The following is a 24,430-nucleotide window of genomic DNA, read 5'->3' as shown; positions in this document are numbered from 1 at the left end:
GATGGAGAAATCCTGCCTTAAGTAAAGAAGCTAATCCCAGACAGTCCAGAACGAAAGGGAACTCTTCGGGAGGCTCAGCGTCCTGCTTATTCAGTGTGTGTCTCTGGAGTTTCCCGGCGAGGGTGGCTGAGCACCTACCGCACAGCACCATGGGCTCGGGCTGCGGGCTGCAGAGCGGGCTGGGCCTCGGCGAAGCCGCCCAGGGTGCATCGTGGAGAGCAGGCAGGTCGCTCCTAACAGGAACTCCCCCAGGCAGGACTTTTTTCCATGTGAGACAGCGGGGAGCAGTGTTCCTGGGTTTGAGTCCTGGGCTTCCCCTTGGCCGTGCCTGGGAGATTCATGTAACCGCCTGGCCTCTGTTGAATTAAGCCATAAAAGGGAGGCAATATCTATCTCACAAGCATTGTTTAGGATTATGAAACGACTCAGGAAAGTTCTAGAATAGAAACTGATAGAGAGAGAGGGCTCAAAAATTGTTAGTTAAATCTAAGAGTAGTTGTTGAGCCCTGGCTGGTGTGGCTCAGTGGGGTGAGCACTGCCCTATGAACCAAGGGGTCATCGGTTCGATTCCCAGTCAGGGCACATGCCTGGGTTGTGGGCCAGGTCCCTGGTTGGGGGTGTGCAAGAGGTTGCAACCAGTCAATGTGTCTTTCATGCATTGGCATTTCTCCCCCTCTCTTTCTCCCTCCCTCCCGCTGTCTAAAAATGGATAAATAAAGTCCTTTAAAAAATAAAACAGACTTCTTTTAAAAGGGGGAGGGCAGTCATTAAGAGAGAAGTACTCACTATAAGTCCATTTCATTTGGGGGAGTGGAGAGAGTGGTAACCAGGCAATAGCAGGAAAAGGGGGGAAATGATGATTTCTTGCCGACACTGGATTCTCTCAGGAGAGCCAGCCTTGTTTTCTCGTTGGCCGCAGTGGGGCACAGAGTTCAGTTCCATCCCGACAGGCATGAGGGGAGAGGCTTCAAGTCCACTTCAGAAAGGAGGAGTGGGCAGCGTGCCGTGATGGCCAGGCTCTCCTCCGCCTCTGCACACCCTGTGCGTCGCTCAGGACCATCCGAGAACAGTGTAAAGCAGTCCTGGACCTCAAGGATCTTACAGTCTTGAGAAGTCTGTTTTCTTTATGGTAATAGGACAAAGGGAGAGTGCATGGGTGAGGTGAGCAAGCAAGGAAGGGTTTGAACTTAGCTGAACCTGGGTTCGGGATGAAGGTGGGCATTCCTTCTAGAAAAGACAGGCACCCAGTGGAGTGGGCATGTGAGTGGCATATTCAGGGTCAAGAAGTGGGCCATCTAACTGGGCAGTCTCTTTGTAGGAAGGAGCCACCGTTTCTAATATTATTAAGAAATGATGCTAAGTAGTTTAGACTGGAAAAAAATTGTTTTTTTTCACCAATCCCATCACTATGGGATGCTGAGTAGGTGTCCAAAGTGTTGTGTTAGGAAGGACTGGAAGTTGGATTGGTGTAGGAAGAGCTGAGGGTGAGCATACTTGATAGCCCAGGAAGCAGGCCCATCCTACAGTGATGATACTCTCCAAGGTAGAAATGAGTAATTTAAGGGCTAGATGTTGAAGGTGAAACAAGAAACGATGGCCCTGACTGGTGTGGCTCATTTGATTGGATGTTTCACAAACAGAAAGGTCGCTGGTTCGATTCCAGGTCAGGGCACGTGTCTGGGTTGGGCGTGTTCCAGAGGCAATCCATTGATGTTTCTCTCTCGCCTTCTCCCTTCCCCTCTCCCTAAAAATAAATAAATAGCTCTGGTTGGTGTAGCTCAGTGGATTGAGCACCAGCCTGCAAACTGAAAAGTTGCCAGTTCGATTCCAAGTCAGGGCACACACCTGGGTTGCAGGCCAGGTCCCCAGTTGGGGGCATGTGAGAGGCAACCAATAGATGTTTCTATCCCTCTTTCTCCCTGCCTTCCCCCTTCTCTTAAAAATAAAATCTTAAAAAGAAAAAGAAACACTGAAAAGGCCACTCCAAGATGGGGAACCTGGGAAAATAGTGGTCTCACAGAGGAAAAGGAGGGAGACAGTCAGCACTTTTCAGTGAACAGTTAGTAGCCATCTGTGTGCCCTAAGAGAGCATGGTATATAGTTGTATCCTGCCTCTGAGAAGCGCGTGATCCAGGGGAGAGAGAGAGCTTGTTCACTCACAAGTCCATAGCACTACGCAGTACAGGCCCAGAGCCAAAGGCCGCTGGGCAGTGAGGGAGGGACCCCCCAAAGCTGCTTTTCCTCGTGTAGGAGCTGCCACCACACTCTCCCTAAACTTGAGCTTCAGCACCAGGCCTTGGCTCCCTCTCCTGAGGTTCTCCAGCCTGACAAGAGTGTATGTGGGTTTATAGTCCCAAGTCTCTCCCTCTGTGAGCCTGGAATGCTGAGAATGTGGCCGCTGAGAGAGGCCAGGACCCCATCACCTGTGGCCCTAGAGGAGGATGCCACACCACTCCCGCGGAGTGGCCGAGCCACCCCGGCACCCTCCATTTCCTGCGAGTGTTCACCAGCTGAACAGTGTCTGCAGGGAAGAGGATAAATCAACCGCTGTGGATTCCAGTTCACAGTGTCAAAGCAGAGACTGAACTTCTAAGTCCCGTCCAACTCTGAGGTCTGGATTTTACGAAGAAATAAACCTGGCCACTTACTTGAAATTCCAACCTGAAATCCAAACCCTAATCCAAGAGGTCTGTCATTGAGAAGCTTGACTCCAGGGTCTGTATTCTAGATTAGGTGCCTATGGGATAAATCCAGTTCATCACCTGTTTTTGTGAATAAAGTTTTATTGGAACACAGCCACACCCATTCATTTCCATAGTGTCTGTGGCTGCTTTCAGACTACAGTGGCAGAGTTGAGTATCTGTGACAAAGGCCATCGGGAGCCTAAAGTAGTTCCTTTCTCCCTTACAGAAAAGGCTTGCCAAATCCTGTGTAGATCGTCATCCTTCTTCTTCCCCCCCCCCCCAACAACACACACACACACACATACTCCACTAGAAAAAAGCAAGGCAACATAACTAACTCCCCTTTTCGCCGACAGGATAAGGGGGTCATCGCCTTCCAGCTGTGGCTCCAGCCCGCTGAACATCACAAGCACGCCTCCCCCCGATGCCTCTTCTCCAGGAGGCAAGAAGGTAAGGCTGCTGATGCCTCTTAGACCAAGACTTTCCTAATCTAGAGAGCCTCTTGCCCAAGTTCTGAAATGGTGGGGAGAGAGGATGCAGATACAGTTGTGGTTGCTGAAACACTTTTTCCCTCGAAGTAAACACACGTGTGCGAGGCTAGGCACAAGGCACCCCAGTGGGGCGAGGGGGCTTGCTGACACCCATAGAGGGTTAATTCCACGTGAGCTGGGGAAGCAGAAAGATTATCCTGAGGAATGGGGAGCTGTCAGCCCACGGCCTTGAGGGAGCAATCATAGAGCTCCCACGAGGGAAGGGTTGGTGAGGACCACGCTTGGAAGGCTGTCCAGGGCTCTGCTGGGAGTTTCCCGGGGAGAGAATATTGTCAGTGTCGAGTGCAGGGACCGGACACAGTGGTACCACCAGCGGGGCTTTGGAAAGCAAGCTATGCTTTTGCAGTCACAGGGTGCTTGGGGACCTGCCACCTGGGTTTCCTGTGATACGGTGGCATGTATACATGTGGCTCATCGGTCGTCAGCCCTCACGAAGAGCTAGCTAGAAGGCTGCACTGTGCATAGGCTGAGAAACCACCCATCTGTTTCATCTTTGCCAGAGAATTGACAAGTCTAGGCCATGCTCATTGTACATCGTGACTCCGTTTACCGTGCCTGATGTTAACACAGGTTAGGATGACCCAAGGGCCAGCCTCTTTACACATCAAGTCTTCCTCCTCCTGCCTCCCGAAACACATACAGGAGCATTAGTTTACACAGGCGGGACTCCTGGGGCACAGACTGTAGCAAAAGCAGGACATGGGTTTTCAAAACAGGCACCCCAGAGGCTAGGGGAGTGGGAGCCGAGGTCCAGCCGGTGGGCGGGGCCAGCTGGGCCGAGATGGGAGGGCAGGACTCCCGTGCCTTCCACCAAGGCAGCTCCTGTTATAGATGAATCATCCAGAAAAGCTTCTGTTTGAAATGAAATTTTGCTTCCCACCCCCAAAAAATACTGTTTCAAAGTCAGTAAATTAATGGGCAAGAGCATGGGCAAAGTGAGACAGACCTGGCTTTGTTTGCCTTATGCTGGCTCTGTGACCCTGAACCATTTTTAAGCCCTAGTTTTCTTTATAACGGGACTACTACAAGTGGGGACAGCCAGAATCGTTGCACACGAACTCCTGTCGTGAGATAGTATGTGAACATGCCTGGCCTTTGGGGGAGATGCGGAAAACAGCATCGATTAGATGAAGTCGGGCCAGGTGTGCCCCTCCACCCCGGCCTGCAGGCTCTGCTCTCAGCTCTGCCAACCCGTTACACCCCGGGGCCTTCCTCCACGTGGGATCCACTGCTTCCTAGGCCAGTTTCCCCTCCTCTACTTCCCAGCTCCCCACTATTACCAAGAATCCCACTCCTCTTTGCTTTATAAGGTTATCAACCCAGTGCAGCGCTTAAATGCACTCCGGGAACTTCCAGTGCCCATTCTTCTCATCATGTCCTCACAGCTCCCTAGGTAACGAAACCCAGACTCCCAGGTGTTAAATGATTAGCCTAGCATTTCAGTAATACGGCTCCAAATTACATGCAGGACTCTTGACTTCTGATTCTTTTCACACCAGTAACTGCCAGGGATGAACCAGTGCATTCTGCAACACAAAAGCCCCAAGTATTGTTAAAGCATTCGTGAAAAAAAAATTCCTTTTCTTTGAGCTTGTAAGAGTGGATCAGAGAGGTGACATTCTGAGTGTGTTTCAGAATTTCTGAGTCTTCAGCAGCAGGACTTAGTAAGAGCAGCCTAAACAGGTCAGAGTTAAGTGCCAGCAGCAGTAAACAGTACACCAGAGCCGCACCGCTCCCAGCCCTTGCCAGTCACTGTCCAGGGGGGCAGGTCGGAGGCGCGCCACTCAGCCCACCGGTTGTTTCAGTCAAGGTTAAGCTGCAAGGGAGCCGGTAAGCGAGCCTCATTGTTTCCAGGTCGGTCCGGACATCCGGAGGCAGTAAGGTTCAGGTAAAGCGGCAGTTCCTTAAATGCCAACTGTGACCTTTTTGGGGAAAGTGGGGGGACAAGATCCTTTCGGGTCTCTATCAAGTTCAAACTGTTTTCATAATAATGCTAAAATAATTTTTCCTCACTGCGTAGAGATGTGAACTGATGGTACAAAAGCAATGTTGAGTAAAACTGCTGATGTTTTCACAAAAATCAGGGCAGTGGCACCAAACTGTGTGCCCATTTAAGAATGTCCTCAGTGAAGTAGCAAAAAGAACTGTTGGCATAAAACCCTCGAGTAAAACTTAATACTCTGCAGAACGGGAAGCGTGCATAAAGCGCCCGTGCCGCGCACCGACACGTGGAGGTTGTCCCAGGGAAGGCACGTGTGTGATCGTGTCTCACATGAGCTGAACCAACTGCTGTCTTCGTAGGACCCTATTTTTACTACTGTGAACTATGGCTATTCAGACTTCGGTCCTGAGCACAGGTTTTCTTGAAAATGAATGAAGTGACCTGTAGCTTCACGGAAAACAACTGACAGTATTTGTTGCCAATGATTACCATTCAAGCAAAAATTAGAATTTTCAGAAAACTTCTGCTACTTTGAGCTCGACAGCTTTCTAAAACTTAAAAAATGTTTCTGGTGACTTAGATAATGCTAATCATGGTGATGTCTTTGGTGCTGTACAATGAAATGTGTCAACTTTTGGAAGATCTGAATAACTCAGTTGAGCCAGTATTTTCCAAATGACCAATGCAAGGTATTTTATTTTTATTTTGCAAGTACGTTTACTGAAGCTGAGGACAGTGCAACAGGGAAGGGCTTTAGGACAGAAGTAACAGGAGAGCCCAGGTGGGGCTGCTGAGGCTCACTGAGAAAAGTCCCAGTGGAAGGAGTGAGCCCAGGCGGGGCTGCTGTCAGCGCACCAGACAGTCGGAGAAGCTGGGGCCTTGGAGGCAGGTTCAGGGGTTATCGCAGGACAAGCGGCCACTGCCCACTTGTGGGATCCCTTAGAGTTTAGGAGATGCGTGCCTGTGGGGGGAGGGGGAGGGGAGGTGTTGGTGTGCTCACAGGAGGGGAGGGTTCAGTACAAGGTATTTTAAAATCATGCAAAGGTAAAAGATCCTCCGAAGATGGGTATTCCAATGGATTTTAATATGAATACAAAGATTTCATTGATTGGGTTTCAGATTCCATGCTGCAGCAAACCTTTTGAGGAACTTCCACTTACCGAGTTTTTATTTTACTTTAGAGAGGGGAAGGGAGGGAGAATGAGACGAGAGAAACGTTGATGTGAGAAACATCAATTGGCTTCCATCCATACACCCTGACTGGGGACCAAACCGGCAACCCAGGCACGTGCCCTGACCGGGAATTGAACCAGCAACCTTTTGGTTTTGGGGACAACACCCAACCAACTGAGCCACACTGGCCAGGGCCACTTACGGGGTTTTGATGTGATATCAAAAAAGGATACCACAATTAGTTGACAAAGTTATTACAATATACCTCCCTTTTCCAACTACGTATCTGTGGGAGGCCAGATTTCCTTCACATACTGCAATCAAACAACATATGTAAACAGACTAAGTGGAGAAGCAAATACAAGAATTCCATTAATCCAAATTCCACTAAGGCAGATATTGGATTTTTTAAAATGTCAAACAAGACACCTTCACTAATTTTTTGTTTGGGGAAATAGTTATTTTTCATTAAAATGCTATTCATGTTACCAGGTAATATAGGTTTATTATATTTTAAAATTCATTAAGTTTTAACTTTAAGTACACTACCATTGTATTTAAATACACTAAACATTGATAAATATAGTTTACATAAACAAAAGTTTATGTTCTTTGAAGTCCTCAATTCTTATTTAAAGAGTGTAAAGGGGTCTCTAGACCAAAAATTTGAACTGCAAGATGAAGGTATAATGCCACCTACTGGCAAGGCCTGAAATCACCACCTCTCCTGAAATCCAAAGAGCTACCTACCTCATTTCCTCACCTACGTTCAAATACTCGAAGATGCTTTTCTTTGAGACTCAGCCAGGGGAAGGAAGCCAGCAGGGAAGGGGCAGGGTGAGAGTTCTGCTACTGAGGAGTGATAACAATGCTTCTCAGGGCCTATTTTAAGAACATAAACCACTGATTACTGGAGTCAACACCTGGAGTTCGCTAGTGATGAGGGATTTACTTCCCGTGTTTTGTTCATTTGTAACTCCTCAGAGCCTTCTCTTCAGTGTGTTAACAAGCCCTTATTCCTTCGACAACATCTGTTGCTGTAATGTTTTACTCCCTTTAAAGGGGAACGGCCCAGTTGGGCTCATTGAGGTTTAGTCCTTGGCCTTAAAGAGACGTGTGAGCAGCACGATCCAAGGTAACTGAATGCTCTAGGGATTTTTTTTTAAAGATTTTATTTATCTATTTATTTATCTTTAGAGGGGAAGGAGAGAGGGAGAGAAACATCAATGTATGGTTGCCTTTTTGTGCATCCCCTGCTGGGAGTTGGCCTGCAGGGAACCAGCCTGCAACCCAGGCATGTGCCCTGACTGGGAATCAAACCGCGATCCTCTGGTTTGCAGGCCCGCGCTCAATCAACTGAGCTACACCAGCCAGGGAATGCTCTAGGGATTTTATTCAGCTTTTAAATCATGGGTGTCAAACTCATTTTCACCAGGGGCCACATCAGCCTTGGCGTGCCTTTGAAGGGCAGAATGTAATTTAGGACTGTATACATGTAACTGCTCCTTAACTAGGGGGCAAGGAGCTCAGCACTGCCGTGGGCAGAGACAAGGGCCCAGGAAGCCGGGCCGGATAAAACCACGTGGAGGCTGGATTCGGCCCCTGGGCCTTGTGTTTGCCACCTGTGCTCTAAATTGCCCATGTGGGCTGAGTCTAATTAAGAGAAAACAATAGTTTTGGGGAAGAGGTTTATATCTTACATGACTATTAACAGTTTCTTGTTTAAAACAACCCAATAGGAAATTAAAGCCATTTGAAGTTTTCTCCCACTTTCCTCTTTCCAACATGATTCATTTTCTTGGTGACACTGTGCATGGTTGGAGTGAAACTGCTGGTAATGCGAAAACTTCACTGTTTGTAGATTTTGAATGGAGGGACCCCAGACATTCCTTCCATTGGCCTACTACCGGGGCAGGCTCAGGAGAACCCAGGCTATCCATACTCGGACAGTTCTTCTATTCTTGGTGAGTGGCATTCTTACTAGTTTCCATTACAATGAACTTGCACCACGACTGGCCCAAAGGGAGTTTTAATAATGTGAATGTGAATAACCTGGGACCAAACAACCTAGTTCTAGATGATTTCAAATGAACATAAGTTTAAAATGTGTTTAAATCTTTCAGAGTTGAGTTTAATGGCTGAGTTCTGGTGAGGGGCCCAGGTTTACCCCAGGGACCCAGGAGACTACAGCAGCCTGGACGCAGGCTTCCTCCAGCCACGTTAGGACATAATCTCTTCAGCGCAAAAGTCAGTGAAGGCTTAGCGATCAAGCCCAGAAGGGTGATCAATAAGCATTTCTATGGCATTAAGTCACTTAGCAATGCAGAGTCTGCTTCTCCCATCCCTCACATCTTTTTTTTTTAATCATCTTTCTAGATGTCCTTTTTCCCTAATCTCTAATTCCCTAGTTCTTCTGTAACTCCATCCTTGTAAAAGGCTGTATCAGAATATTAAAATGAGGTCAACTCGAATGCTTTTAATCTTGAGTTCATTTTAAGCACCGTTTCTAAAAAGTTGGTTTTGCCCTCTGAAAACCCCAAAATTTAAAAAATATATAGGTAATGTAGCCCCTCTCACCCTACTGTGTTAAGAGTAACTTTCTCGATAAAAGTGTGCTTAGGGATTGCTTACTGAGGTGGACACGCCGTGGTACTACCACTAACCAGTCTCACCCCCTCTCACAGGTGAGAACCCGCACATAGGCATAGACATGATAGACAACGATCAAGGCTCCAGCAGTCCCAGCAACGATGAAGCCGCGATGGCGGTCATAATGAGCCTCTTGGAAGCAGACGCTGGGCTGGGTGGCCCTGTTGACTTTAGCGACTTGCCATGGCCGCTGTAAACACTACATGTTGCTTTAGCAACAGCTACAGTATCAAAGTGCATTAATGGTGGAGTTTTACAGTCTGTGAAGCTTACTGGGTAAGGAGAGAACAGCTTTTATGTACTGTCTTCATAAAAGCCATCTCAGAGCCATTGATACAAGTCAATCTTACTATGTGTAACTTCAGACAAAGTGGAACTAAGCCTGCTCCAGTGTTTCCTCATCATTGATTATTGGGCTAGCTGTGGATAGCTTGCATTAATTGTATATTTTGGATTCTGTTTGTGTTAAATTTTTTTAATCATTGTGCACAGAAGCATCATTGGTAGCTTTTATATGCAAATGGTCATTTCCGATGTCTGGTGTTTTTACACTACAAAGAAGTCCCCCATGTGGATATTTCTTATACTAATTGTATCATAAAGCTGTTTATTCTTCCTTGTAAGAATCCTTTACTATAAATATGGGTTAAAGTATAATGTATTAGACAGTTAAATATTTTTAATAAATGTTTCCCTTGTTCTATAAATATTGTCCACATTTCCAATAATTAGAAAACAATGCTACATGCTCTAGGGCTGGATCATCAGTTTTCTACGGTGGGTGTTAAGGGCCATCCATGCCAATAATATTTATATCTTTCTGGCCTTCGTAGCTATTCTGGGACTGGCATGGCTTCCCTGTGTTAAAAGCTTGGCTATTTTGTTAAAAATAGTTAATCTCCAAATCATTACAGTTTTCATTTCTGTGAGAACAAAGATAGCACTGCTTAAACACAAAGTCAAATCCTATTAAATTACAAATTCAAGATGAGCTGTAACAAATTAGCTTCTCCACTACAACAACTCTCTCCTAGTGCTCACAACCATTCGGCTCCCAACATTATGTGACCCCAGGCCCAAAGAACCTAATGCTCTGACCCCTTCTTGAATTGGGTCACAGTATGTTTTTTAGAGAAGCATTTGTATGAGTATCATGCTAATAAGCAGGGCAGCACAGTATGATGGGGAAAATATCTAGTGTCAGAAATCAGTTCTGAAACTTAAGGTTACCGTACATTAAGGTATTCCACCCTTCATATCAGGTTGAACTAGAAAATGTTCTCTTTTCAGATCTAACGTTGTTTTGGATTTACAGTATTTTATGATCAGTAGGTTTATTAATAGGTGCCTCAACCCACAAATACCAAACTGGAGTTCCACGAGCTACTATTTGCTTTCTAGTTATACTGACACCAAGACAGGGAGTCTGCTAACTATGAGGCTAAAAGTGGGCAAGGTTATGAAGTTGATCAGAAACATGAAAACAATGGAATTTTTATTTTGATGAAAAACGAGTTTACAATCATTTAGTAAATGAAGAGCAAACACTTCATTTTCCTATCTCATAACTCTTAAGAAAAAAAACCATTAGTAAATAAATATCTGTGAACAGGTTAAGGGTAAGGCAGACTGGAGGACGAACCACCCACGATGTTCACATTCCCGGCATGTGACTCACGCTAAAGGGCGAACACGGCACTGGGGATAACTGGGCTGTTAAGATGTGGGCACTGAATCTCATTCTAATCATTCAAACATGCCCAGTGATAAATACTCATTTTTTGCTCGTCACGGGCAGTAAACTATACACATTTTACTGAAGGAATACTTTGATAGAAGCACTTATTTAAGTTACATTGTGCATCACAACTATAAAAATGGCTTGAACAATTCCATTTAACCACCATTTATAAAGTGCAACTATGTAATATTCTGCATTTTATCTGAGGTGTGACAAATCTCAGTCTAGACTGAAAGGACCCCAGCGGCCAATTTCCACCACTTCTGAAAAGATCTAGATGTGTGAAAAAGGACTGTCCCCCATACAAAGAACCAATTTCACAAACCCACTGGTAAACAAACACATTTATATAACTGGGACCTCAGGATGCTGGAGCTGTACTCATTAAAAAAAACCATTCGGCTACCTTTGGTCTTTACAAAAGGCTACACTGCAATATCCTAACATTGTGATGTGCATCTCACGATGAAGAGCGTGGCCTTGCAGTGCAGAATGAGGGGAGTGCAACGTCACTGGGAAGAGTAGCATGCGATGGTTTCAAGGAACATCGGCATCACAGCATCGGATTCTGTGCGTCAGGATCGAGGTCATTGCTGCCGGAAGGGGGGTGGATGGGGAGAATGTCCAGCTCGTCCACCTGCGGAGTCGGGTGCATGACTACCAGCTGGTCCTGGGGAATGTCTGCGGCAGCTGCTGCGAGGTTGGTGATAGATTTACTCTTCACGCACTGAAAGTCTACATGCCGACTCTTTCCTTCTTCCTTCTCCCAGGACATTCGAATAAACGGTCTTTGGACGTAGTTGTAAATAACTTCTGGGCGGCCCCCAGGCCTTTTCTTTATTTTTTCTTTATAGGTAGGATAACCTGGAGGAAAGAAAGACTTTAAAAACGGAGGATACACACTGGCACATACATGGCCCTCCAAAACTTTTCATCCAATTTACCCTAAAGAGGGCTTTTCTGCTGTAACTCCTAACAAACAGAAATTTAAAAAAGAAGAAAGAATGGAAACCAATATCCACCCCTTTAGTCATCAGTTCAACAGCCAAAAACTGAAATCCTACTGATGTGACTCACAAACCGTCTACCGTCCTCTCAGCTGCTCAGCACACCAGTCACCAAAACACATTCTTTCTGAGCATGGAAAGGGTGGGTTCTCAGAGAAAACGGTACGAAATCCAGTGCATCTGGGGCTCTAGCTGTGTATCCTTAATATCCCTGAGCTCTTCCTTCCCTTCACAGGATTATGTGGCCTCCAGATGTGCATTTTCCTGCCACATTTGCCTTCTACTTTCCTTAAACCTAAGCCTCATTCTCATGTTGCTCTGGGTGGAGAATCTCCTTTTCTGGTTAAATGACAAAGAGGTGTGGGGCTCTCCAGCCTCACTGGGTCTAGGTAAGCGCCCCCCCCCACCCACCCAGGGAAGCAGAGGCAGTATTTTTAACCCCCATAAGTCATGTTACTGGTTACTACTCCCAACTACCAAGCAGTTCATCCGGACTGGCAATTCCGAAACAGCTTCCTTGTCTTGGCTCATAATCACTGAGAAGTAGCAAATCAGGACAATCCTAGTTTGGGAAAATTTTTGGTCATTTACCAGGTAAGGCAATTCTCCAAAGATATAGTCTTTTTAGAAATTATTGTGAGTCCCTTTCCTCCTTCCTACTAGCAAAATTACTAGTTTAGACCAGGAAGTGGCAAACATTTTCTGTAAAAGGCTAGAGTAAATATGTATTTGAGGCTTGTATGACATACGGTTTCTATCTCAATTATGCCACCGTAAAGTGAAATCAGCCACAGACAATACATACATGAATGGGCATGTTTATATTCCAGTAAAACTTTGTTTATAAGAGAACGGGGAATGGGCTGGATTTTGCCCATAGGCCACAGACCACAGTTAGAATCAGAAAAACTAAAAAGGCAGTATTGGTAGCTAGTACACATATTTAGCCATGTGTGGCTGTGGGTATGTGGTTAAGGTGAGGAGGGCACACAGGCAAACAGGGCTGAAAACCTCCTGCCGGCCTCCCGCAGAACGGCTCCTGCGTTTCACACATCTGGTCAACGCCACCTGAAGGTCAGCACTAGATCAGAAAGGCCTCCACCTCTAGTCCCCCCTCCTGGATTCCCCCTGGACTATTACAAAGTCTTCCAAATTCCCCTGTTTGTTAGGAGTCTTCCAAATTCCCCTCTCACTGGACTCTCCACACAGAGTCACTGCTCTAACACAAGAGTGTGTCAGAGCAATCAGAGTGTTCCTTGCTGAAAACTACCGATAGTTTTCTCATGCTTAAAGAAGAAGACTCAAACTCCGTAGCGTAGTGTATTAAGCTTTTTTACAGCCTGGTTCCAAGTGAAACGTCGTCTCCTTACAGAGGCCACCCCTGTCTTCCCACTCCAGAGTAGCTCCCAGTTGCTTTCTCTCTAGCTCGGAGATCAAACAGCTGAATCCCACTGTCCGCAGGATTACAGAAGACACAAACAGGCACACACACACACACACACAAAACTAATGTGTCATCGATTTCACTGCTTTTTAAAGCCCCAAGTCTTTTCCTGCAAAGACTCTGTTCCGGTCATTCTTCCCTGTGTGTCCCAGCAGCCCATTACAGTAAGTCCTCACGTAACGTCATCAACAGTTCTGTGACTTCAAGCAAATGATACGATCAAGCCAACTTTACCATAGGCTAGCTGACATAGTACGTTAGGTTCCTATGGCATCTCATCAATGTTGTGATGAAACAACCGAACGACACTGTTCGAGGACCTGACATTTTGTGATTTTCAACAGCTCAGCTGGGTCACTGATCGACACCATTATCTCTGCTCTCATCATCACAAACACATACAGAAATTACTACATGCCAGGTTTTGCTATAAGTGTTTCTCACATATCAACTCATTCTATCCTCACAATAACCCTCAGATGAGGAAACTAAAGCACAGAGAGGTTAAATAACTTGGCCAAGGTCATATACCTACTAAGTCATAGGATTTGAACACAAGCAATCTGGTTCCAGAACTCTTATTCTTTATGCTATGCCATGCTATGAAGATACTTAATCATTACTAAGGACATTTTGAAAATCAAGCATCTGACATGGCACTTGGAAAAAGTTATTTAAATCATAAAGTAAAAAGCAATCTAAAAATGTATGGGCTAATTCAAAAGTTCATTAGAGCAAGCTACAGCAGAAAAGATAAATACACATGTCTTATATTGCTAGGGAATCTTATGGAACAAAAATTTCTATATGGCTTTCTCCCTCTATTTTCTCCGAGAAAGGAAGCTGATTTTTGTTATTTATAGGCCTACTACGTGACCACTTGAAAATCCTTTATCTGAGTTTTTCCTCAAAGTATTCAAACTGTCTTCTAAATGAGATCCAATTTTTTACCTCTTTTTTTTCCAAAAGAAAATCAATGGAAAATAATGAAAACGTCTTACCTTCTATTCCCAGTCTAATCTTCTTAAGACCCCTTTCTTTCAAAACCGATTTGGCCACATCTCTGTTTTCAATGTACTTGAAAAATCTATATAATTTTGTGCTATAAATAACTGAAACAAAAAGACAAAAATATTTTCTTATTAAAACCAAAGAACTTAGAAGAAAAAGTTACCTTGATCATCAAAGGGGCTGACAACCCCAAACCCCACATGGTGGATGCAGTGGTGCCAAAGGGTGACCGGCCAACATGACGGGACAATTCAGTACAGTTAATGCATAAGCAATTCTTAAGTTGAAACAAGAAAAGCTTTAATAACTAATCAGGTAACCCAATCCTTCTGAAAGATATATCATGTACAAACACTGGTACAGCATCGGCCCCAAGTTCTTCAGGTAAGAACCAAAAGAAGACCTCAGGATCACATGATTACCAAGCAGGCAAAGTAAAGAACTTTGCTATGATGCCTACAAGGCCTCGTTCGGAAAGGGGGGAAATGCCTTGTCAGAGGGTACAAAATGGATACATCTTACATTTCATGGATTGAGCAACTATTAATAACTTCCCAAGAAGGCAAAGACCCTCCCCACAAACTGTTTTCCATTCAGGCGAACAGCCCCATTTAATACTGATGTTAAAAATGGCAGATTCGAGCATGTTCTGCCTAGGTTAGTCTGTTTAGAGCAAACTGGCTTTGCAAAGGACAGACATTCCACTGACAACATGTTGAGTCTTCCAAATGTGCTGGGAACTTCAAGGAGTTAGACTGATGGACCTTCCTCGCCTTCTCTCTTTCAGGTGGAGTTATCTCCCTTAAAAGGTGAACTGCAAAGGTTTTTTCAAAAAAAAGAAAAAAACACTCACAAACCAAACATGCTGGTCTAAGAGCCAATAAAAGGAAAATAGTATACAGATGCTACTCATGGGGTAAATTTGTGACTACTAACTACATCTTTAAGATTACTGACATCTCAGGATATTTTTTTGACATCTCAGAGTGGATGGTGCCACCGAGTGGATAATGTCACATTTAGGCACATCAGGCCATCTCTGTCCCCTCAAATGCATCTTCTTTAAATTGGAACATCTCGACACAAAACAAGACACATGTAGACAAGTGAAGTAAAAATGTTTTCAGTCCTTTTATGCGTCAAAGCTTAAGACAAAAGACAAGAAAACAAACCAGAACACACTGAAATAGAAGCTCAGCCACGAGGGAAGGCTGTTTCACAATCCCTGCATCTCTGTACTGTCGGCTCAGTGCTCTACGCTGGTTCTACTCTTTTCAAGCCAAAACTTTTTGAAAACTAAAACACAAATAATAAGTTTGTTCATTCTTTCTTCCTGACAGAAAATAATGTAATATGTTTCTTTAAATTTTTTGGCAACCTTTCTTTTTTTCCTGTGTTTTGTTCAACTTATTACTCCACATATTATTATAGAAAACCATTGTCAACAAAGAACCTAGGAGTGAGGAAAGAGTAACAGAAAGGTCTATTACTACAACTGTCCACAAAAGAATCACATTACATTAAGTACATCATGCAATGAAAACATCTCAATATAAACTCTAAAAAGTGCTACCATAATTCACATTAAAATAATCTACCATAATTCACATTAGAAGTCAAAAAGAATACCTCTTAGAGTTTGTTTTGAGAAAAGGGCAAGTAAAATGGAAAGATCATTAAAGGGCTGTGGTACTTTGTACACTCCTGTATTTTTACGCAGACCCTAACCCTCACTGAGTCAACACGGACGGAGTACAGAACAAGATGCTGGGCCCCTCTACCTAGTTCCTCAGTCACCCTTCTGACTCTACCTTTTCTCAACCTGTGAAACTGGTCAAAAATACTCCATTGGGTTCATCAAGATAAATAATATAAATTTCCTAAGGAAAAAAATCAAAAGTCTCCAACTGGAAAAAGTTTGGAAGTGCAGTAAGAAAAAAGTTGGTCACTGCTGCTCAAGATACACTGTTTGGGGCAGAAATACCTCACTATAGTCCCATAAAACTTCTTGAAGGCTCGCTGTAGTCTCCAGGTACATATGATATTTAAAAGGAAACATCTCAGAAACTAAAGTCACCCTCAAAATCAATGAGCTGAAGCTCCTAATCGTATATACAAAAAAGATTTGCTTAAAAAACAGCTTATTTTTTACAATCTACTACTCCAGGATCTGCTTCTCTAGGATGCTTCCAAATGCAGAGAAAGAAACCCCCCGAGACCAGACATCCAACAAACCGCGAACTACCTCTGTGCGTGTCAGGACGGCGCACTTCCTGTGAAGAGCCGGGCAGCAGATACTCTGGGCTTTTGCGAGCCATGCGGTCTCCGCTGCAGCTACTCACCCCCGCTATGGTAGCGCAAAAGCAGCCCCAGACAATACATACAACTGTATGAACAGGCAGTAGGCTGGACCTGGCCCGGAGGCCGTAGTCTGCTGACTCCCGGTATAGTTAAGAGTTCGATGTACTCTCTTTATAAAAACTATTCTTTAACCAATATTATTTTTAAAAAAATAGAGCCCTGGCTGGTGTAGCTCAGTGGATTGAGCGCGGGCCTGTGAACCAGAGGATCGCGGTTCGATTCCCAGTCAGGGCACATGCCTGGGTTGCCGGCCAGTTCCCTGCAGGCCAACTACCAGCAGGGGAGGCACGAAAGGCAACCATACATTGATGTTTCTCTCCCTCTCTCCTTTCCCCTCTAAATATAAATAAATAAATAAAATCTTGGGGGGAAAATAAATAAATAAACACTTTAAAAAAAAAATAGAGAACCCGTGATGATTCAAGAGAGAGAAAACACAACACTTACTTTGTGAATACTCTTCTCCCATCTGGGGCGGATACTCTTCGTCCCAGTCAACCACGTCGTCGTCGGTAAGCACCACTATGTGGCATTCTCGCTCCCCACTCTGGGCACTCGCTACCATGAGAGGCAGGATCATTTCTTCTAGATAAAATTCAAACTGTCTACGAGCACCATCATTTGATAACTCATGCATTAGGGCACCTGCAATGAAACCCACAAAAATATACTGACTTTTGCGGGGCTGGGGAGATAAGCAAAAGGAGAGCAGACCACACAACGTCACATTAGTTCAGCCTCTCTTTTTGGACCCTACACACAAGGTTGTGGTTACTCTTCAGTAAACAAAACTTTTCTTAGGAAGAGTTTTAATGAAACTGTAGAATTTTATAGATAAAAAGAATCAATAACAGCATCCAACAACCAGCTCCTTCACCGTATACATCATGAAATAATCTGCCTAAGGTAACAAAACTAATTTGCAAAATCAACTAAATCCACCCCACACCCACCTCCAGGCCAGGGCTCCCCCTGCCCCACTGTATCACGTGGTCTTCCCTCAGGAGATGCAATTATGTCTTCAAGTAGTTAGGACAGTCTTCAGATTATCAGTATGGCCTGAAAGAGCTCCAAATTCCACCTCCCACATGTTTTCTTCCTCAGAAACTGTTCACAAACAGCATGAATATTTCAGTGTAGAAAGAGAGGTTAGATGAGAAGGATCAACTGGTTTGAAATAAGGAAGCCAAAAGGCCAAGCAGAACACCGCAGGGCACGGGAACTGCCTACCTCGAGAACGGCGACAGATACGCTTCATGCTCCTTAGGTACATAATGAGCAACTTCAATTTCCCAAATACACAAGCACACAAACTCATCTGAACTGACCTAGTGTTCTCTCTTTTATTCTTGTTTCAGTGGCCATGTCCTGTATCTCCTACTTAAGGCTCTACCATCTCAGGAACTACTGGGAGGGTTAGAGAATAACGCAAGAGCTCAAGTCTGTAGTCTCCCAAGGGAGTATTTCCCACCCCACAACGTGATCTCTAATATATAATAACCATTAATAATACATGACTATGATAAATGATGGATTAAATAAGCAATCATCTATATTATTATTTTAACCATGTCTCTCTCTAGGCTGGCCACGTCCCATTTTTTAAAATTCTATTTATAACCAAACTCCTAGATGTATCGACACATTCTCTTTGAGCTAATTTCTGAACCAATTCCAATCTGGCTCCCACGCTCATTACTCCTGAAAACAGCTCTCACTTTAGTCTTCAAATGCCTTATAGACTGTAAAAGACAAGGAACATCTTTCAGTCCCAATCTTATTTGACCTCTAGGTTGAATTTCTCTCCCTCATCCTTAAGAGGCTCTGGTAATAATTTGCCTGGTGTTCTTTCCTCTCTTTGGCTGGTTTTCACTAGTTATTCTGCACACTCTGGGTGTTCATTAAATATCATGTTGATTCTCAGCACACTTTTACGTCTTTTCTCCTCTCACCTTATGCTGACAATTCCTAAACTTGCTCTAATAATTCTGCCTTCTGTATTCTAGATACATTTATATCCACCCGCTTTCTGGATGTCCCCACTCGGAAGCCACCTCACGGGTACCTCAAACTCACTCAGTGTATCCCAAATCAAATTTAATCATCTCGGCATCTCTCTGCAATGTTTTCAAAATTAGTAAACACCATCACCATCCATTCAAGTTCTCAAAATCATCTCAGAAAAAGTGCCTGGCACTGACAGGCACAGGCATTTAAATATTTGTGGAATAAATAAATGAATCCTTGATTCCTCCTCCATCTGTTAATTCAATCACTCCTTAAGAGCTATTAAGTTCACTTTTTAAATGCATCTTGAATTATCTCATGCTCTTCTCTGGAAGATGATATTTTCCAAAGCTGCAAACTCTCTTATGCCACATGCTTTTCTTCAATGTGACATTTACATCTCCTTGCAAGAGGTAGAATCTAATTCTCCTCCCCTTTATCTAGGCTGGTTATACGGACTGGCCTGTAGCCAAGGGAGTGTGGCAAACATGATGGTGCATGACTTGCAGTTCTGCCTTCATCTGAGGAATGCTTCCTCTCCAAATGCTTCCTCTCTGAACCCAGTCTCCAGGATTGGAGACACCCAGGCCACATGAAGAGGCCACATGTATGACAGTCCTAGCTGAACCCAGCCTTTGAGTCACCCCAGTCCAGGCAGCAACATGGGAGTGAAGAAGCCCCCTGAGTCACCTCAGCCCTTCAATTTTTCATAAAATGAGGCCTCTGACACTGGAAAGCAAATAAGCCACCTCTGTTGTACTGTCTGAATTCTTGACCCACAGAATAAAAATGATTATACTTCATGCTACTAAGTTTCGAATGGTTTGTTAAACAGCAATAAACAGAACACATTCCATTCCCATTGCCCCCATCACAGTCCAAGTCACCATGAACCCTCACACAAACTACTGTAAAACCGTTCAAGTCAATTCCCCCAACATTTGCTCTGCCCCTCTGTCCATGGTTTCCCTTTCTACAGTTTCAGTTAGCCACTGTTAACCATGGTCCGAAAATATTAAGTGGAAAACACCAAGAGTATTTAAGATCTTGTTCCCCTGTATGTCACCAGTTTGCTTTAAATAAGCTCTTTAAAAACAGAAAGAAGTTCCAGAAATAAACAATTCATACATTTTACATTGCATGCTGCTCTGAGCAGCATGACGAAATCTCGCACTGTCCAGCTCTGTCCCACCTGGGACAGGAAACACCCTTTCGTCCACATCTCCATGCTGTGCACACCACCCTCCCATCAGTCACCAGTAAACTTAACTGGTTTAAGTTAAGTTTAAGTTAGTTAGTCACACTAACCAGGTGACCAGGTGGACTGTTGCAATAGCACAGTGCTTGTGTCCAGGTTACCCTTATTTTACTTGGTAATGGTCCAAAGCACAAGAATGGTGATGCAGGCAATTCAGGTCGGCCAACATGAAAGTGTTGTCTTTAAGGGAAATGGTAAAAATCCTTGACTTAAGGGAAAAAAATCATAGGCTGAGGCTGGTAAGGTCTCTCTGTAAACTGTGAAAAAGGAAAAAGAAATTCTTGCTACCTTTGCTGTCCCACCTCAAACTGCAGAAGTTACATCCATGGGGCATAATAAGTGCTTAGTTAAAAGGCATGAAATTTATGAATAGAAGACAAGACCAGAAAATGATACACATGTATGAGGTTCACTGCAGTTTCTGGCACCCACTGGGGGTCTTGGAATGTATTTCTCTCAGATAAGGGAGAAACCACCATAACTCATTTCCCTCGTAGCAGCCAAATCTAATTGTGTCTCCTAACGTTTCTCCAAATCTAACTGTGTCTTTAAATGTTTCATGGCTTGTATTATCCTTAAAATAAAAGTCCCAAGTCCTCAGCCCTGGCTGGTGTAGCTCAGTGGATTGAGCTCGGGCCTGTGAACCAGAGGATCACAGTTCGATTCCCAGTCAGGGCACATGCCTGGGTTGTAGTCCAGTTCCCTGCAGGCCAACTCCCAGGAGGGGACTCACAAGAGGCAGCCATACATTGATGTTTCTCTCCCTCTCTCCTTCCCCTCTAAAGATAAATAAATAAATAAATAAAATCTTTTAAAAAAAGAATTTAAAAAAAAAAGTCCCAAGTCCTCAACCTGATCCATAAAGTCCTGTTACGTGAAAAAGATTGTAAGTGTGTACAATCCTTCTAAACAATATTTTTTAAAAAAATATCCACATATTGATGACTCCCACATACGCAGCCCACATTTCTCTCCTGAACTTTATACATGTATACCCAATATCCACTCAACATTCCCACTGGATGTCTAGTAAGTATTTCAAACTTAACACATCCACTGTAATTTCATTTCTTGTAGCCTTGGGCCTTCATTCCTGAATTCAGCACCCGGTTCTCAAAACCTCTTCTGGGTTACAGCGCCAGGCTAGCAAGAGAACGTGTGCAGTGAAGAAATGTACAGTCTGGGGGGCGGCTGCTACTTGCCTCTGATTTCCTTCACATGACAGGAGACTGAGAGGTCGGTCCCTCCCCGTACTAACCTTACTTCTCTGGAGCACACTTCCTCTTCCCTTGCCTCCAGAAGGCCTCCTCAAGCCCCCAACACCTGAGGTGGGCGCTGTTCCTGCAAACTCCTTTTTAGTAGCCCATTCTTCCTCTAACACCATAGTTTACTTGTCTGTCTTCCTACTATACTACAGGCATCATGAGAGCACGTACCTTATCGTTTCTTATTGCAATTTATATACCTAATTTTTCGTATAAAGTGATGCTCAATAAAAATGCAAAAAATGACTGATTACTCTGTAACCATTAAACAACCTCTTATTTAAACATATTTACTAATAATATAGTTACTTGTGATATATTTCTACACAGAAATATAAAATAGCATGTACAATACAACCCTCTAATATTTTTCTTTTAATTCACCTTTATTTCCTAATTTTGCTACCTCATTTTTTCTTTTTTAATCCTCAACCAAGGACAATTTTCCATTGCTTTTAGAGGGAGAGGAAGGAACAGAGAGGAACATCAATGACAGCGAAAAACAACAATTATTGCCTCCCATACACAGACCAGGGATCGTGAGTACCCAAACCAGGGATCAAACCTGAAACCTGTGCATGTGCCCTTACTGGGAATCGAACCTGCAACTTTTGGTCAAGAGATGACGCTCCAACTAAGTCACTTCGACTAGAGCTTTGCTACCTTATTTTCTTAAGCAAACCCTTATTTAATGCTGTGTCAAGCACTAGTAATTTAATCTTCACAACGACCCAGTCAGATAAGTGTTACTATCTCCATATTAAAGATAAGGCAACTGAAACTTCAGTCAAGATGACCCGGCCAGACTCCTCACACAACCACATCAAAATTACAACCAAAATACAGAACAATCACTCAGAACCATCAGAAATCAAGCTGAATGGAAGTCTAGCAGCTACAGAATTAAAGAAACCACAACCATCCAGACTGGCAGGAGGGAAGGAGACATAGAATAGGCTGGTCCCAAATTCACATTTGGTGGGTAGGAGTTCAGGAAGAACACCTCGGGAGTGAGGAGTCCCAGGTCCACACCAGGTTATAGCCCAAAGTACCAGTTCCAGGAAGGTAAGTCCCCACAACTTCTGGCTATAAAAACCAGTGGGGATTGAGTTGGTGGAAGAAAAATTCTGGAGTCCCAAGCAGCTCCCCTTAAAGAACCCACATAAAGACTTGCTCAGACTCATACCCTCTGAGCTCCAGCACCAGGGTAGCAGCATGAGAAGCACCAGTGGCATGTGGGGAGGAACCGAAGTGTCTGAGATCGAGGCAGGAGCTGGGGGACAGCTTTCTCCCAGACAGAAAGGCAGGCTGAGGCCACTGTCCCTTTTCTGAACCCTCCCCCCACAGAGTCAGCAGGTGGGTGCCATACCTGAGATTTCATTGACCTGACTAACACTGTTTGCCCTGCCCTAGAGATTCCGGCTCTGTCCCAGCCATCTTACACCCACCCAAGCTGTTAACAGTGACTTTTCCATATGAATGGTAGGTCTTCACTCATGTTTCACAAATTCTTAAATCCTCTCCAACAAGCCAGCCTCAGTAAGTCCCTATCCTTGTACCTCTTGTTAAGTGGTGCCCCAGGCCCAGCACTATGAGCAGCCAGCCTAGATTCACAGCCTGACTTTGCCTGGAAACATCTAAGCCCAGCACAAGTAGCAACCATCTCAGATTGCTTTATAGCTCACACAGGGTGGCCCTGGGCAGAACACAGGTGGGGACTGACCTAGACCTGCACCACTCAGGAGACTCCTCAGTGTGCACACCCAGTGGGGAGCTACAGACTACACTGAAGCACCACCACTCTATCCCTGCACAGCTGATCCTCCAAAGAGGGCAGAGGTTGGTGGTCAGAGGTCACAGTCAGTCCTTGCAGCTGACTGGTCTAGGGAAATCCCTCCCTTTGATCTGCCAACAGCAACCAAGGCTGAAGTACAAGAGGAGGGTGTACTCAGCCCACAAAAAGGGTGTACCTTGGGTACCCAGCCCAGATGATAGAGGAGGCTGTGCCCCTGGACCCTACAGGACACTAGGCCACACAACCAAGACAGGGAGCTATAGCAACTCTACCTAATACACAAAACAAACACAGGGAGGCTGCCAAAATGAGGAGACAAAGAAACATGGCCCAAATGAAAGAACAGATCAAAACTCCAGAAAAAAAACTAAACATAATGAAGATAAGCAACCTATCAGATGCAGAGTTCAAAACACTGGTTATAAGAATGTTCAAGGAACTTAATGAGGACCTCAACAGCATAAAAAACATCTAGTCATAAACAAAGAATACACTTATTGAAATAAAATAAAATTTATAGGGAAACATCAGTAGAGTAGATGAAGCCAAGAATCCAATCAATGATCTTGAACATAAGGAAGCAACCAACCAGAATAACAAGAAGAAAGAATCTAAAAAAATTAGGATAGTGTAAGCAGCTTCTGGGACAACTTCAAGAAGTCCAACATTCACATTATAGGGGTGCTAGAAGAGGAGAAAGAGCAAAAAATTGGAAATCTATTTGAAAAAATAATGATAGACACGCAAGTCCAAGAAGCACAGAGAATCTCAAACAAAATGGATGCAAACAGGCCCACTCCAAGACACATCACAATTAAAATGCCAAAGGTTAAAGATAAAGAGAGAATCTTAAAAGCAGCAAGAGAAAAGCAGGCAGTTACCTACAGGGGAGTTCCCATAATTCTGTCAGCTGATTTCTCAAAAGAAACTTTATAGGCTAGAAGGGACTGGCAGAAATATTCAAAGTCATGAAAAGCAAGGACCTACAGCCAAGACTGCTCTACCCAGCAAAGATTTCATTTAGCCTTGAAGGGCAGATAAAGTGCTTCCCAGACAGAAAAAACTAAAAAAGTTCATCATCACCAAATCATTATTATATAAAATGTTAAAGGGACTTAAATAAAAAATCAAAACTATGAACAACAATATGACAATACATATCTATGAACAAATGAATCAAAAAAACAAATTAAGCAAACAGGAAGAACAGAGACAGAATCATGAATATGGAAAGCATTTTGCTGTCAGATGGGAAGGAGGTTTGGGAGAATGGGTGAAGAGGTGAGGAGATTAAGAAGTACAAATAGGGCCCTGGCTGGCGTAGCTCAGTGAATTGAGCGCAGGCCTGCGAACCACACGATCGCGGTTCGATTCCCAGTCAGGGCACATTCCTGGGTTGCAGGCCAGTTTCCAGCAGGGGCCAGTTCCCTGCAGGGGATGCACGAGAAGCAACCATACATTGATGTTTCCTTCCTCTCTCCTTCCCTTCCCCTCTAAAGATAAATAAATAAAATTTAAAAAAAAAAAAGAAGTACAAATAGG

General features: G+C 44.1%; 2 protein-coding genes across 18 annotated transcripts in view; one reads left to right on the top strand and one right to left on the bottom strand.

Moving 5' to 3' along the window:
* Window positions 1–9,717, top strand: part of BMAL1 (basic helix-loop-helix ARNT like 1) — a 104,884-nt gene extending 95,167 nt beyond the window's left edge. For 3 of the 12 annotated variants that reach the window (XM_037050033.1, XM_037050029.1, XM_037050031.1), the window contains 3 exons: window positions 3,041–3,134; window positions 8,212–8,314; window positions 9,035–9,715. In XM_037050033.1, the coding sequence (XP_036905928.1) occupies window positions 3,041–3,134; window positions 8,212–8,314; window positions 9,035–9,195 (358 nt within the window). In that variant the 3' untranslated portion in view covers window positions 9,196–9,715. Of the gene's footprint in view, window positions 1–3,040; window positions 3,135–8,211; window positions 8,315–9,034 lie in introns of all 12 variants that reach the window. The other 9 variants (XM_037050038.1, XM_037050035.1, XM_037050040.1 and 6 more) reach the window with 7 other exon arrangements.
* A 756-nt stretch (window positions 9,718–10,473) lies between these two features.
* BTBD10 (BTB domain containing 10) overlaps window positions 10,474–24,430 on the bottom strand; it is an 84,204-nt gene continuing 70,247 nt past the window's right edge. For all 6 annotated transcript variants that reach the window (XM_037050042.1, XM_037050046.1, XM_037050043.1 and 3 more), the window contains 3 exons: window positions 17,011–17,208; window positions 14,193–14,303; window positions 10,474–11,604 (listed from right to left, as the gene is read on the bottom strand). In XM_037050042.1, the coding sequence (XP_036905937.1) occupies window positions 11,294–11,604; window positions 14,193–14,303; window positions 17,011–17,208 (620 nt within the window). In that variant the 3' untranslated portion in view covers window positions 10,474–11,293. The remainder of the gene's footprint in view (window positions 11,605–14,192; window positions 14,304–17,010; window positions 17,209–24,430) is intronic.

Source organism: Sturnira hondurensis, unplaced genomic scaffold (genome assembly GCF_014824575.4).
Source record: "Sturnira hondurensis isolate 20B ecotype Veracruz unplaced genomic scaffold, ASM1482457v3 Scaffold0006505, whole genome shotgun sequence".
NCBI classification, from domain to species: domain Eukaryota; kingdom Metazoa; phylum Chordata; class Mammalia; order Chiroptera; family Phyllostomidae; genus Sturnira; species Sturnira hondurensis.
This window is presented reverse-complemented; position numbering and strand designations above follow the sequence as displayed.